This window comes from Vombatus ursinus, unplaced genomic scaffold (assembly GCF_900497805.2).
Source record: "Vombatus ursinus unplaced genomic scaffold, bare-nosed wombat genome assembly UNPS02014816.1, whole genome shotgun sequence".
NCBI classification, from domain to species: domain Eukaryota; kingdom Metazoa; phylum Chordata; class Mammalia; order Diprotodontia; family Vombatidae; genus Vombatus; species Vombatus ursinus.
In genome coordinates, this window is record NW_020954594.1 from 27,182,551 (window position 1) to 27,197,710 (window position 15,160).

The following is a 15,160-nucleotide window of genomic DNA, read 5'->3' on the forward strand; positions in this document are numbered from 1 at the left end:
AATGGGCACTGCAGCTCTAATTATAGCAGCACTCACGAGAACTCATCATCATTCTCATCATCATCATTCACATCATCTTCATCCAGGAATACATACACACACACACACACACACATATGAATATCTATTTATATGTATCTATATCTATATCTATATAGATATAGTACCTATTATGTATAAAGAAGTGTAACTAGAAGGCCAGCTTGGAGTAAAGAGACGTAGATTTGAAGTCCTTCGTCTGACATAGATAGCCATAGGCAAGTCATTTAATGCCTCTGTATCCCAGGGAACTTTCCCAGGCTATAAGCTCTTGCCAGTGGTATGCTGGTAAATATTTAACATCTGACTTTACTGGAGGGAGAGGGGGTTATGTGGGAGCAGTACTCACAATAAACTTTTTAGGTTAATGTGCATTACAAACATTTTGTCCAACAACAACAAAATAAATCAAGCCTTGATGTGTAGCATTTGCTGACTTCCAAGATATAAATGCCACCTGGAAAACTGATGAATCAGCTCTATCTAACTGGTTCAGGCTGACTCTAGGAAAGCCCTGACTGCAGCTCACCTACAGCTGATCTGCATTAGATGAAGGGATTTCCACACCAGGCCTTATCTATGAATGAAATGAAAGGTTTGTCGGCCCCATTACACCCTGTCCCTCCTCCCAAAATTGTAAGGCACTCTGTTTTGCAATAAAAACAGAAATGGAAACAAAACATTTAGAAGTTTACAATCTAATTGGGAAGATATTACAAATGTATAATAACTACATAAGAAAACAAATTTGCATATGCTGAGTTAACAAATAAGCAGAATAGTCAGTATTACAGGAATTCTAAGGTGATATGGTCACTAAGTGGTTAGGGAAGTCTACATGGAGAATATTTTATTTGAACTTGGATTTGAAGGAAAGGAAGAATTTAGCCAAAGGAAGAGAGAAAGTCAATCAATCAATCAATATTTATTAAACCTACTATGTGTCAAGCACTGTGTTAAACCCATGCAGTCTCTGCTCTCAAGGGGCCTATATGGCAGAAATTAACATGCAGACAACTATGTGCAGTCAAGCCTTATACAGGATAAAACTGAAATAATCAACAGAGAGAAGGCACTAGAATTAAGGAAGATCAAGAAAGGCTTCCTGTAGAAGGTAGGATTTTTAGCTGGGACTTGAAAGAAACCAGGAGGTGGAGATGAAGAGGGAGAGCATTGCAGGTATGGGGGATAGCCATTGAAAATGCCTGGTATCAGGAGATGAAATGTCTTGTTCAAGGCACAGCAAAATGGCCAGTGTAACTGTATCAGAGTACAGAGAGGGGGCGAGGGAAAGGAGAAAATAAGGTATAAGAAGACTGCAAGAGAGGGCAGGTAATGCAGGGCTTTAAAAGCCAAACAGAGGATTTTATTTTTGATCCTAAAGATGATAGGGAGCCACTAGCATTTATTAAATCAGGAAAATTAGATGAATCAAGGCATAGAAGATATATATATATATATTTATATATTTATATATATCATGTCCATCACTTAGCACAGTGTCTGACACATAGTAAGCATTTAGTAAATGTTTATTGATTGATTGATTTATGTTTGGAGAACAGTTGTCAGGATCATGGGAGCATAGACTTATAGCTTCAAGCAACCTCAGAAGCCATTAGTCTAACCCTGTCCTTTCAGAGGTGGGAAAACTGAGGCCCACAGAGGTTAACTGACAAACACAAGATCACATAGGTAGTAGCTGAGATTTGAATCCAGATCATTTAACTTTACCTGAATGGAAAGCCAAAAAGTTGAAAATAAGGTTAGAGGCATAGGTAATAATTGTGATCACTCATACTTTTATGGCACTTTTATAATCTCCATAACTATAAGATGTAGGTAGTTCAAATACTACTATTCCCCCTTTTCAAATGGGGAAACTGAAGCTTAGAGTAGTTAAGTGATTTTCTCATAGTTCACAAAGCCAGAATGGGATTGGATTGAAGAGGACCTTGCATGCCAGATTATAGAGTTTAGCCATTACCCTGGAATCTATCTTAGATGCGGTCAAAGGAGGTCTGATCCCTAAAATGGGAGGAAAATAATCTCACCATAAGGAAAACTTATTTAAAAGTATTCTGAAGGAAGGATTCCAATGACAATCCATCTCCTAAAAATGTAAGAGTTAAAGTTATAGTCAGTCAATAAGCATTTATTAAGTTCCTGCTATGTGCCAGCAAATTTGGGGATGGCTCCTCAGGACCCAACTAGTCCAGTCATTTTATATAAAAGAAAATATGACCAGGGAGATTTTGTAGCCTAGCCAAAGTCACATGGATATTCAATGGAAGAGGAAGGATTTGAACCTTGGCCCTCTAATCCTCAATTCATCACTCTTTCCATTGTACCACAGTGCATCTTTAAGTCTCTGAATTTCTTTGAACTCCCCAAAATAGATACACTGCCAATAGGGGCAGAAATGTGATTATCATATCTCCCCATCAGGTCTGGGGCCAGAAAACATGTGAGGATACGTTAATAGCTTCATTCCAAGCATGGACAAGTGACAAGTGTCCTTATTTAAAAACCATGACTGTAGTTCTCCTCCTCCCACCAAATGCATCACTGACTCTAATAGCTAAAGTGCTGTAAGTTATCCTGCTGAGTGTCTACAAATGAAAAAGGGAAGCTCCATCAAAAGCAATAGTTTCTTTAGTTCATCAAATTTCTATTCACTGAAAAAATATTATTGTCCTTGTGACTTCTGTTTTATTATTGTTTCTATGAAGACAGTGAAGAGGCAAAATATATAGGTAGAAACATAAATTGACTTGATATCACTAAGATTTATAGTCCTCAAAAATAGTATACACATCAATCTATTTCTGATTTGAAGTTTTTCTTCTTTTTAAAATCAGCATTCCCCACACATAATAATCCTATCAGACAGTGACTTGTAGTGGAAAACCTCATATCTGATTTCTTTCTGGGGGCTTTGAACAATAAAACCATAATTCTTTACCTAATATGTCCTGAAACATTATACAAAATAGCACAAAACATATTTGAGTTTCTTTGACAGCCTTTTCCCCCTTCCTTCAATGCACGCTGCAGGACCTGAGGGAGGAGTGTGTAAAGTTGAAAACAAGAGTATTTGATTTGGAACAACAGAATCGGACATTAAGTGTGCTATTTCAACAGAGAGTCAAACCAGCTTCAGATCTACTCCTTCAGGTATGTACCTACATGGGGAACGATGTTTGCAAATGAAACTTTATTTCTGAAAGGATGCTAATAGCAGGGACTCATAAATGCCTGAGAAGAATATCTCTAGTGTCATGGATTGTATTGAATTTGAAAGAGGTCTCCACCAGATTCTGGCTTCTATGCTGCATACAGACTTTTTAAAATGCCAGCAGAATTAGAAAAGGGATGCATGCTAAGACATGGCCACCAGAAAGTGTCTTCCAGTGTACTAAATGAAATGGTGAAAGGATCCCAAGAGTTATTGAATAATTTGCAGACCAATATTTATACTTTTCCATTTGGTGATAAACAGTGAATAGTTTTATATGAAATGGAAATAGATTTCTTTAATGTAGTCAGAATCTTTGCAGTAAAAAATGCAATAGTTGGTTGCTCCATTGCATATGCAATAATAAGGTATAGAAGTTACTTTCTTTTTTCCTTTTTCATGAGGTCAGGCTGGCCAAATCCTTACAACCAATGTCATCTGAAGGAAAGGGTCTCTAAAAATCAAGTATACTTTTTATGCTCTTGCCAATGATGGGGCTCTGTGGAGTTGGTCCCAGAAAAGTCTCTTTAATAAATATACCAATGTAACCTCTACTTACCCTGGTCATTATCTTCATTCAATGCCATTTTCTGTCAATAGAGTGTACATTACTGTCTATCTTTTGCATATGTGGTAAAGAATGAGCAAGGGATGATCGTGGTGTACCAATCTTTCCAAGTTTATGTGGATATATTGACATTATTACCTGTTAGACAAAGCAAAACATACACAATAAAAGGGATTCAGGATGCTTCAGTTTTTTTTTAAATTTGCATGAGCTCTGCCATTGTGACATGCATGGTATAATAATAATAGTACTCATAGAGTGCTTTAAAGTTGGCAAACACTTTGTATACAGTATTTATTTGAGGCTCACAATAACTCTAAGACATAAATATGGCAGGTGTTACTGTCCTTATTTTACAAATGAGGAAAATGATGCTCAGTAATGTTTTCTTGTCTCCAAGTCCAACATTCTATCCACTATCCCACAGGTAGAGTGTTCTATTTATAATGAAAAGACCTGGGCTCTATCAGTTACTCTGTGTGTGTGTGTGTGTGTGTGTATGTGTGTATGTGTGTGTGTGTAAGAGAGAGAGAGAGAGGCAGAAACAAAGACCTTTGTCACCTTATATATTTAGGCATCAATTTCTTCATCTGTAAAGTGAGGGCACAGTACTCTAACCACCTTTCTTAGCTACAAGTTTATGATCCTATGGCATACTAAAACTTTTCTAAAGTTTCATTACTGCCTTTTTATAATCTCTTTCCCCATATACTTTCCCTCCTTCCCCTTAACCAAACCCTCCTTTGTAACAAAGAAAGTTAAGTAAAACCAACCAATAACAGTCTGTGTGCAACAGCATATGTAACATACCATGCCCATACCCTCCCCTACCCTTCTACTGAGAAATATGGTTGATATGTCTCCTGAGATCTATGTTGGCCATTTCATTTAATCTAAAATTTATTGCCTTTTACTGTTATTTTCATTTACACTATTGTAGTACTTATTGTGAATATGAAAGAGATTAACTACAAAAACCACATTACAAACCTTAAAGTACCATGTGGATGTTAGCTAGCTATTATATTATTTGAACTCCAATCTCTTCATTCTGAACCATTTCATATGAATCTTCCAATATTTCTCTGAATGCCCCATATCCATTATTTCTTGTGGTGCAAGAATATTCCATTGCATTCACATACAACACTTTGTTCAGTCATTCACAAATTGCTGGGCACCCAGAGACATGTTCTTACTCATGATATCTGTCCCCTCCCCACCATCCATAGGAAGTTGTTTCATCTGCATTATTACTAATTTCCCATGTAGCATGTTTTCTTTTTCAATAGAAATATGCAGCTATAACATTAAACACAGCTGAGCAGCTAAAACTCAACTAAAACTCACCAAAAATAAAAAAAAGGAAACAATACGCAGTTTCTTTTGGGCACTCTCTTCAATACCTTTTTGAAGTAGTGTTCTTCCATTCAAAATGGTGCTTCCCTCATTGTATCTCAATATATTCAGGGACTCTGTTCACCAGGTTCACTTTCTAATATGTTTATGCAATAATTGACTCTTAATTTAAGCTGCTTTCAAGCTTTTCTTTATTCTCCTCACCCTCCCCCCCCCCATTCTTCAGACTTAGTTTTCTCTATTCATTCTATTTCCCAACTAGGAAACTTTAGTCTCTGTAATATTTCACTATATGCATATATATGTGTATATATATATATAATATATATATATGTATATATATGTGTGTGTATGTACATATGTGTGTGTGTGTTTCTTCTGGTTTTTTGTTGTTTTCATTGCACATATGAATATCTTTATAAATTCTTCAGTTAATTGAAAGAGGAGTCATACCTTGAATTATTTTGAAGCATTTAAAGTTCTGCATAAAACACTAGAAAGGATACATCCTTTCTAGTTATAAATATACATCAGCAGAGGAGTCAGACAAAGGTTACCTTTTTCTTTTTCCAAATGTTTTAATCCCAATATTATACTATTTGCTCAACCAAGCTACCGTCACTCTTTGCTCATGGTTGTGCCATGAATGAGCAGCCAGGAAGTGTGTCAGGATTCCAGCAAGGCCACCACATCCATAACCACAGCTCTTTAGTCTGAGCTGAGTTCCAAGGTCATTCCAAAACCTATGATCTCCCAGATGGCAGTGAAATGTACTCTTAATATGTCACTGAAATTTACAATAAAAATATTTGGGGCCCTCTGGGAAATAAGGGGAAGATGCAGTTCGTTTCAGAGAAAGAAAGACATTTGATAAAGCTTAACATCAAAATGTAATTTGGCCCCCCAAATTAAAATAAAATAGCTCTGTGAATTGCAAAATGGATCTCATCTCTTAAATTAATTTTCTTTCTGCTTTATTTGTTAGAGCCTAATTCATAATTTATGACTCAAAAATAATATGAAAAAAACATTCTAACTCAATTCTTTTTCCTAGGTCAGGCCTACAATAAATGTTTGTCATAGCGGATCTCATATCCATAAAAAGTTGCATTTACTTTGCTTTCTCATAATCAATATTCAAGGCTATAATTATTTCTAACAGCTGTTGAGGATACATGAATTCTTATGTAGTGCTTATTTCAACATGAGATTTTTCTGGATATATATATATATGTATATGTACACACACATGTATACACACATATGCATTTGTATATATATACATTTGCATGTATATATAGATTTGTAGCCACTGATAATGAATCATGGTGACTTTTTTTAGGTAGACACATGTTTATGTTTATTCCTTTTCCTTGGAATTTGCAAATATCTTGCACCAGTTTTCAAATGTTAAGAAGTCATACATATTTTCCAACATAAACTTAGTTATGTCATTGCAATTTTTTTTAAAGATTGTCTTCATTTTCTTTCCCAAATTTGTAAGACTTGTTTTGCCCAGGACTCTGAAGTCATATTGCTAGTTATAAAGGTATTATGGTTAAGTGTAGCTACACCGTGTACCATATCACAAAGCACAAATCTTCCTACTTTCAAGCAGCTTACATTTCTTAATTGGGCCAAAGTAGTGCAGACCAACTTAAAGGAAGGTATTGGTTTACCAATGTGGGGTTCTAATTGTCTTAAAACAATTTCAGAGCATGGTGGTTTTGTTTTGGTACACATCTGAAGAAAAATTGGAAAGGTAAGTGCATGCCATTTAGCTCTGGCTAAAATTAAAATTACAAGTGCTGCAGATACAAAGAGAGGGAAAAATTATCTCTTTCCTTAAGAAACTCAAGTTCTAATGGGAAGACTATGAAAAATAGTTATGTAAATACAAGACATGTATTCAAACTTCAATCAAGTTAACGTTTATTAAATACCTACTCTGTGCCAGGTATTGAGCTAGGTGATAGGGATACAAAGGTAAAAATAAAACAGTTTCTATCCTCAAGAAATTTATGTTTATGTTAAATGATGATAAATTCATATACAAGATATACAAAACAAATTCAAGCTTGCCTTATGTTTAATAGTCACTGTTGAATGAATGAATTTCCCTAGGTCAGAGAATGAGTCTGTATAAACATTCAATGGGAAATCCTCTGTGATGTTTCCTTGGAGAGGAGGAGACCATCTTACTGACATTTCTGTTTGGGGAGTTGCTGGATGTTGAGGAAGGGCATATTCCAATGTTCCCTGGATTGTAAAGACATTGTCAGTGTATGATAAAATCATAGCGTCATAGATATAGAGCTAGAAGGGTCCTGAGAAACCATCTAGTCCAGCCTTTTGACTCTACAAGTTAGTCAGTTAGTCAACTTGCATTTATTACTATGTACCAGTCACTGCAGTATATACCAGAGATACAAAGAAAGGGAAAAAATAGTCCCTATTATCAAGGAGCTTATAGTTTAATGGGGGAGATAATATATAAATAAGTAGGTATAGACAAGATGCATAGTCTATCAAAAAGCATTTGTTAAATGTTTATATGTGCCAAGTATTGTGCTAAGTACTGGGGATACAAAGAAGAGGAAAAATTGTCTCTGCCCTATTGGAGGTCAACTTATGATGGGGAGACTGAAAAAATAACTATATAGATATAAGATCTATACAGAGTAGATGGAAATTTGGAGGTGGGGGTTGATGTGGTCAGACTTCTGCTTTTATACTTTAGGAAAACCATTTTGACACCTGACTGCAGGATATATTGAAATGGGGAGAAATATGAGGTCAAGACCAATTAGAATTGGTCAGCTTTCACTCCTACTACTGTAATAGCATGAGTGAAAGGTGATAAGGGCCTGAACCAGGGAGGTGGCTCTGTCAGAGGAGAAATGGGGCCATAAAAGAGAGATGCTTTGGAGGAAGAAAGGACAGACTTGGTTATGAATTAGATGTGTGCAGTGAATGAGAATGAAGAATCAAAAATAATATCAAACTTGTAAATCTGGATAACTGGGAGGTTGGTGGTATCCTTAACATCAATAGGAAAGAATGAAGAAATAGAAAGCGGGATGGTTTAGGTGACTTGCCCAAGATAATAAATGTCAGGCAAAATTTGAACACAAATGCTCTGACTTCAGAATCGGTATTTTTTCCACTTTAATTCAAGTGGTTATCAGATAGGTAGACTGATTCTTCACATTATTAAATAGCTACCTAGGTAGAAAAAGTATCTGCTACCCCTGTTTTTCAGAAAAAGCAAGTTATGATTATTACCAAATAGTCAAGGGAAGAATTGAGCATAACACACACACCCACATACACATGCACAGGAACAGGCAAAGAAGTTCTCAATTTTTATTACCTTTTTCCTAGAAAATACATCAATAAGCATATATAGATATTACTGAAAGCATTTTGGGAGAGCTACACACAAGATCGTCAGACCTAAATGAAAAAAGCAACATATACCAATGAACTGAAATCTTAAGACTGACAAGAATCCCAAATTGCCTGTTTTTGCTATGTCATGTATTTAAGGGTTTTTAGGAATCAGATTAGCTTCATTTTCATTGTCTATAAAATGGGATAATAGCCCCAACCTTACATAGCTATTTTAAAAATCAGATGAGACAATGCATGTAAATGTTTTGCAAACTTTAAAGCACTATATAAATGTTAGCTATCATTATTATTACTAAAAGCAACTCCAGTTTGCTCTGCACCCCAGACCCAAAAGAAAGTGAGTCTAAAAAGTAAAGAATTAAAAAAAAATACTTTGTGAAATTGAAGCCACCAGATAGATAGGACCTATATACTAGAGAACACTTAGGGATAAAATAGTATACAGATTACTACAGGAAGTAGTGAAATCAATAGAAGGACCATATTGGTGCACGAACTTCCACCTCCTCCGTATGTACTATTTTTCTGTAAGTTGGAAACCTGTGTGTTTTGCTGCCAAAGCTTTATTCTCACATGCCTTTAACCCTGTATCCTTTTAAAAATTTATTTCTCTTCTCTTTTGACATTTCAAAGGGTCTACTGCCTATATCCTTGGGGCAAGAGTGAAAGGAGAGGATACAGAAATGTGGTATTCACATGAATTGTAGAGATCTGACAATACAGAACAGAGGTGTGAAACCATTGCTGTCACTTCTCTGAAGGCTGTGGCTCCATTGCTTCTGTTTTATTCTGTTGTACTGTTACCCAGGAGGAGAGGGGGGTATGGAATTCTCATTTCTTCTTTAATTCTTCATGTTAGCCCTCATAATCAAACTTCAAGTTTTGATCATTCCCTTCTTTATCTCCAAAAGCCTAAGTCTATCTTCAAGACCAAGTTTAAGTTCCAATACCTATATTAAGCTTTCCTAGACTATTCCAGCCCTAATTAACTTTTGACTTCTTTGAACACTTATAATAATGCTATTAGTTTGTCCCACACAACTCAGCATGTAATTACATACTCTCTTATACTTTTAACTAATTATCTTTCCAAATAAACTGTAAGCTCCTTCAAACCAGTGACCATTTTTCTATACACCCACAGGAAAGACCTTCCTAGTGGTGAGGACATAATAAGGATCTAATACATAATTGTTGATTAACTGATTAATGCCTGATTTTATATTTAGTATTTTTTTAATGCTTTTGTAAATGTTTCAGTGTTGACTTTGTAATAAGAAGAAAAGAAAAAATGTTGCATAGTGGAAAAAAATCTGGACTTGAAGGTTCAAATTTTACCTATGACACTAGCAATGAATAATAAGTAACTCACTTAATCTTTCTGATCCTTACTATCCTCTTCTGCAAAATAGGGATGAAAATAAGAAGTATAGCCCTTACCTCAAGCTTATTGTAATAATCAGGTAAGAAGATGTGTAGAAAGTGCTTTATCAGTTTTAAATAAATAACAAATGTCAGTTGTTACTATTTTCCAAGATTTACCTTTGGTTGATCCATCTCTACAACTAACTCAATCCTATCTAAAGGTACTGGGTGGGTGGGTAAGTCATAAACACTGACCATTTCCTCTCTTCTCATGAAATAAGGGCAAGGGTGAAGATTAAACATGTGATATCCTTGGCATAGGGAACTCTAGATGAGTCATCTCCTTCTAAAAATTAATGTTAGCACTTTCTCTTCAATTTATAATCTTAAAGCACTGCTTAAAGGATTGGGAGATTAAGTGATTTATCCAGGGTTAACCAAGAGTCCATGTGAGAGAAAGAAATTGAGCTCAAGTCTTCCTCAATTTGAGGCCAGCTAACTCCTAACTAAGCTCTCTAACTTTCTCTAACTATAATGGCTCCCATCTCCTTGAATAATTTACCATTATTCATAATTGTGTTAATTCTTTAAAGTTTGCCAAGAGTTTTTACATAATTACTTTAGGCTTAACAAGTTATAAATGGTTCTTCAAGTATTGCTTTCCCTATAGCTATCCCCATCTGTAAATATGAAGAAAATGGAGCTGAGAAAAGTATTTAGCTCAGAAAAAAACTAAAACCAGAAGTCAAATTTGAACTAACGTCTTTCTGACTTCGGCTTAGTGTTTCACCCCAAGGGCTAGCGCTCCAGCTTCTTTAACACCTGAACTAAATGCTACATGCAAAATTCTTGCCATTGTGCTGAATCTGCTTTCTTTGACTCCACTAAACCACAAAGTTTCCCCAGGGCTAACTTGCACTCATTAGGTGTAGGTGCCAAAGCTAGAAGCTAGAAACTTGTCCAGAAAGTCAGTACAAGTTACTCCGTTTCTCCACACTGATAAAAACTGAAAAGTGTTCTTTGTTTGAGGTTTTTTTTTTTTTTTGGTAAGTTTTAAAATTTGATTAAACTCTACACCATTGTGTAGAAGCCATAGATTTAGATTCAGTTCCTGATTGAGGGACTCACAATCTAATTTATATAGACACACAAGGCAACATGAGGAGTAATCTAGAGTGCACTTTGGGGATTTCATCTAACACTGTGGCACAGATGTTAGAAGTTTCCGTCAGTGTTGAATTTGTTGCCCAGGATCGTCAGAGGACTTCTGTGGGTTCATAACTGGCATCTGACAGACATTAAAACATATGGAATAACTTGAAGAAAGGATTAAGCACCAAGCAGTAAGGATTGGAGAAGACATGAATTTGTCAGAGGAGAAGAAAGAGGTTACTCTGAAATGAAAGGAACAGTTTGAAAGATTACACAGCTCCTCCAAAAAAAGAAAGAACTTTTGATGAGGAACACTAAAATGAGGTTTACTTGAAATCAAGGAAGGGAAACAAAGAATGAGCAAGAATCAGTAAAAGAAGAGGCTAGATAAAGATATAGATAGATAAATATCTGCACCTATCCTCCTCCTTCCTATAGACAGATACTTATCCATCTATATCTATATATTTCTATCTATAAAGAATTCCCTAAAGGTCTTCCACCAACTTGCTTTCCTCATTGTAACAATTTGAATTTGATCTGACACCAACTAAGCTTTCCTGAATTATGCTATATTACTGCACTCCATGCATTTGAGTGATGCTCCAGCCAAAATGGACTGTCACTCACATTCAAGCCACGTGTGTCTGGCACTCTGCCTTTGTTCACCTTGTTCCTCACACTTCCAATGCTCTCTATCTCCTTATCTAGAGCAGGTGAATTCATATCAAGCCTGTAAAACCCAGTTGAAATATTATCTCCTCTTTTTGATCCTCTTCCTGTAAGGACCTTTTGCCTCTTCAGAATTCACATAGCACTTTGTTTTGTAGATCTTTCATTCACTTATTATGCACTACTGTACATAACAGTAATCTGTGTTTATATCTGAGTTGTCTATTTGCCAGTAAGCACTGTGAGGGCAGGGGCCTTTCCTTATCTAAACTTGATTCCTCCCATCAACTAGATAGGTAGGTTTTTAATGAGTAGTACTTGAATCAGTGGTTAAATTCTCTCCCTTTATAACCTTGAAGCAAAGGAGCCTTTCCAGTTTTCAGTGGGCAGAGAATCTGGCTAATTGAATTAAAAATTGAGCCACCTGTGTCAGGGGCTGTTTTAAGGAATTTAACTTTAACTGAAGGTTCTGAACCTGAACATAATTAAACATTATATTGCTAGGGAGTATGTGATTGAAATGCAAATTCGGAGAATGTACTTTGTCCCACAGAGAATTCAGGGCACTGTAATTTTTTGTTTTTGTTTTCATATTTCAAATGTAGAGAAGAAAATCTGATTATCTCAGATTTAGTGAATTTCATGCTGCAAAGGTTCATCGTGACAACTTTAGAAGCTCCCCTGTCAAACTGTTATTAAGTATTATATTTCTGTGGATTTTGGCTAAATTCTAAGTCTTCTAGAATGCAGGGAACAGATAGTACTGAGAAAGGAATGGTTATGTTTACCTGGGGATTTGATTATGCAGATTGGTACATTAATTCCTTGGCACTCGAAGTTTCAGAACGTCCATTGCTGTCAGTGGATGTCACACCAGGGAAATCTTATTCCCGGCATGAAAAGATTAAGTAACCCAAACTCTGACATGAAAGACCACTGTTTCCAGGAGCACAAAGTAATTTTGTCTTTGTTCTGTCACCTCTCTGACCATGAGGAGGGTGTGCCTGTTTGAGACCTGCCCTGTCTCATTTGGGAGCTGCTTGCTGGGAAACTGGCCGTGATTCTCCAGCTGCCACAGCATACAAACAGGACTTGGCCATGGCGTTTTAACACAAGAGGTTGATCTGGAGAACTGCTCTGCATTTTTGATGCAGTAGTTTTGTAAGGAGGAACAGGACCAAAACCAGGTAGTAAATAGGGAGGTAAATCATCCTTGTGGTCTCTCAATAGAAATCTTTAACCAATAGACTGATTGTCAAAATCAATAACATGAATGCTAGACCCGTGCCCTTTACCTTTCCCCTTCCCTGAAAAAAAAATCCACACACATAAGGCAGATTGTTCCTCCCCAGGATAGCATATTGAAGCACCATACCTTGCCAGATACTAGCCTAGGTGTTGGGAGAACTGGTAATGATGGGAGAATTCCTACTGACTCGTTGTATGGCTTTGAGCAACTCCTTAAATATCCCTTTGCTTAACCCATAAACCATGGGTGATTATACCCTGCCCCTTCCTATCTCACAAAGGTAGAAAAGATTAAAAAAAAAAGATTAAAAAAAAGATAAAATAAAATCATCATAACATCTCTTTAATTCAATTCAATGGACATTAAAAAAAAAGTGTTTCCTCTTTATAAGGCACCATGCATCGATTCAAACAGTGGTACATGGTATTATACTGGACTTTTCTCTCACTTTTAGTGATTTCATCACTTCTTATTGTTGAATTATCATTTCTATGCAGATGACTCCCAGATCTATATACTCCTAGCCCTTATCTCTCTTTTGAGATCAAACCCACTATCAGCAACTGCCCATCAGATATTTTCAACTTCATGTTCTATCTGTGTCTCAAACTCAGCATGTTGAAAACAGAACTAATTCTTGTATCACTAGCCATATACATCAATACTTCTAGGCATGAGACTTCATACACCTTCAATGTTTCCCTCTATCTCATCCCCCATACCTAGAGAGAATAAATTCTCTTCCCCCTCCCTGACAGCCCTCCCTTCTTTCTAAATTCCCTATTTCTGTTTAGAATGCCCCCCATCTTCTTGGGCATCAAAGTTAATCTTTGATAATCAAAGTTATCTTTTCCCTCAACCCCTTCCCCTCTTCTGAACTGTCAAGGAAACTATTATCCTTCCATTCACACAGCCTTAAAACCTTGGTGACATCCTTAATTACTCTCTGACACTCAACATATATCCAAATAAGTTTCCAAATCTTTTCATTTATTTTTCCACAACATCATTCACATACATACCCCTTTCTCTAGACATAGAACTACCACTCTAGTTCAAGAATTCATCTAGCACATAGCACAGTGCCTGACACAACTACTGCTTAATAAATACTTGTTGATTGATTAGTTGATAATATCTTGCCTGAATTATTTCAACAGCCTTTTGATTGCTCTCCCTTCTCCAAATCTCTCCCCACTCCAATCTCTCCTCCACTCAGCTGCCAAAGTGATTTTCTTAAATTGTAGATGCAACCATATCACAGACAACCCCCTTTCCAACCCACCTCCGAAACAAACTTCACTGGCTCCCTATTACCTCCAAGATGAAATATGAGGTCATCTGTCATTTAAAATTCTTCACATTCTAGCTTCTGCCTACCTTTTCAGCCTTCTTGCATTCTCCTCTGCTCCATGAACTCCATGACCTACCCATACTTGGCTACTCTCTGTTCTCACTCAATATGTCATTCTCTCTCTCCGTTCCTTTTTGCTGGCTATTTCTCATGACTGAATGTTCTTCCTTCCACTTCTGATTCTTCAAATCCTTGATTTCCTTTAAGATTCAATCCAAATACTACCTCCTCCCTGAGGTGATAGAGTAGCTAGAGCTCTGGACCTGGAATTAGGAAAAGCTGAGTTCAAATTTGGCCTCAGAGATTCAGTAACTATGTGACTCTGAGCAAATCAATTAACTTCTATCTGGCTCAGTTTCCTCATCTGTAAAATGGGGATAATAATGGCACTTATCTCCCAAGGTTCTTGCAAGCTTTAAAGTGCTATATAAACAGCATCCTCCTCCTCCTCCTCCACATTATCATCATTTTCATTCTCCCCACAGCTGCCATATTGGTATTCCAAAAGCACAGGTCTTACCATGTCACTCCACTGTTCAAAAAACTTAAGTGGCTCCTTATTACTTCTAAGATAAAATACAAACTCCTCTACTTGACTTTTAAATTTCTTGACAATCTGGTTCTCACTTACCTTTCTAGACATTTACATGTTACTCCCCCTTGCACATTCTGTATTCTAGCCAAACTCATTCTTTTGGGAAGGTTCTTTTCTTTTCTTTTCTTTTCTTTTCTTTTCTTTTCTTTTCTTTT

General features: G+C 36.4%; 1 protein-coding gene across 4 annotated transcripts in view; it reads left to right on the forward strand.

The window, feature by feature from the left end:
• The window catches only part of NCKAP5 (NCK associated protein 5), an 859,247-nt gene that overhangs the window by 771,229 nt on the left and 72,858 nt on the right, over window positions 1–15,160 (forward strand). For all 4 annotated transcript variants that reach the window (XM_027835634.1, XM_027835633.1, XM_027835635.1 and 1 more), the window contains one exon: window positions 3,097–3,216. In XM_027835634.1, the coding sequence (XP_027691435.1) occupies window positions 3,097–3,216 (120 nt within the window). The remainder of the gene's footprint in view (window positions 1–3,096; window positions 3,217–15,160) is intronic.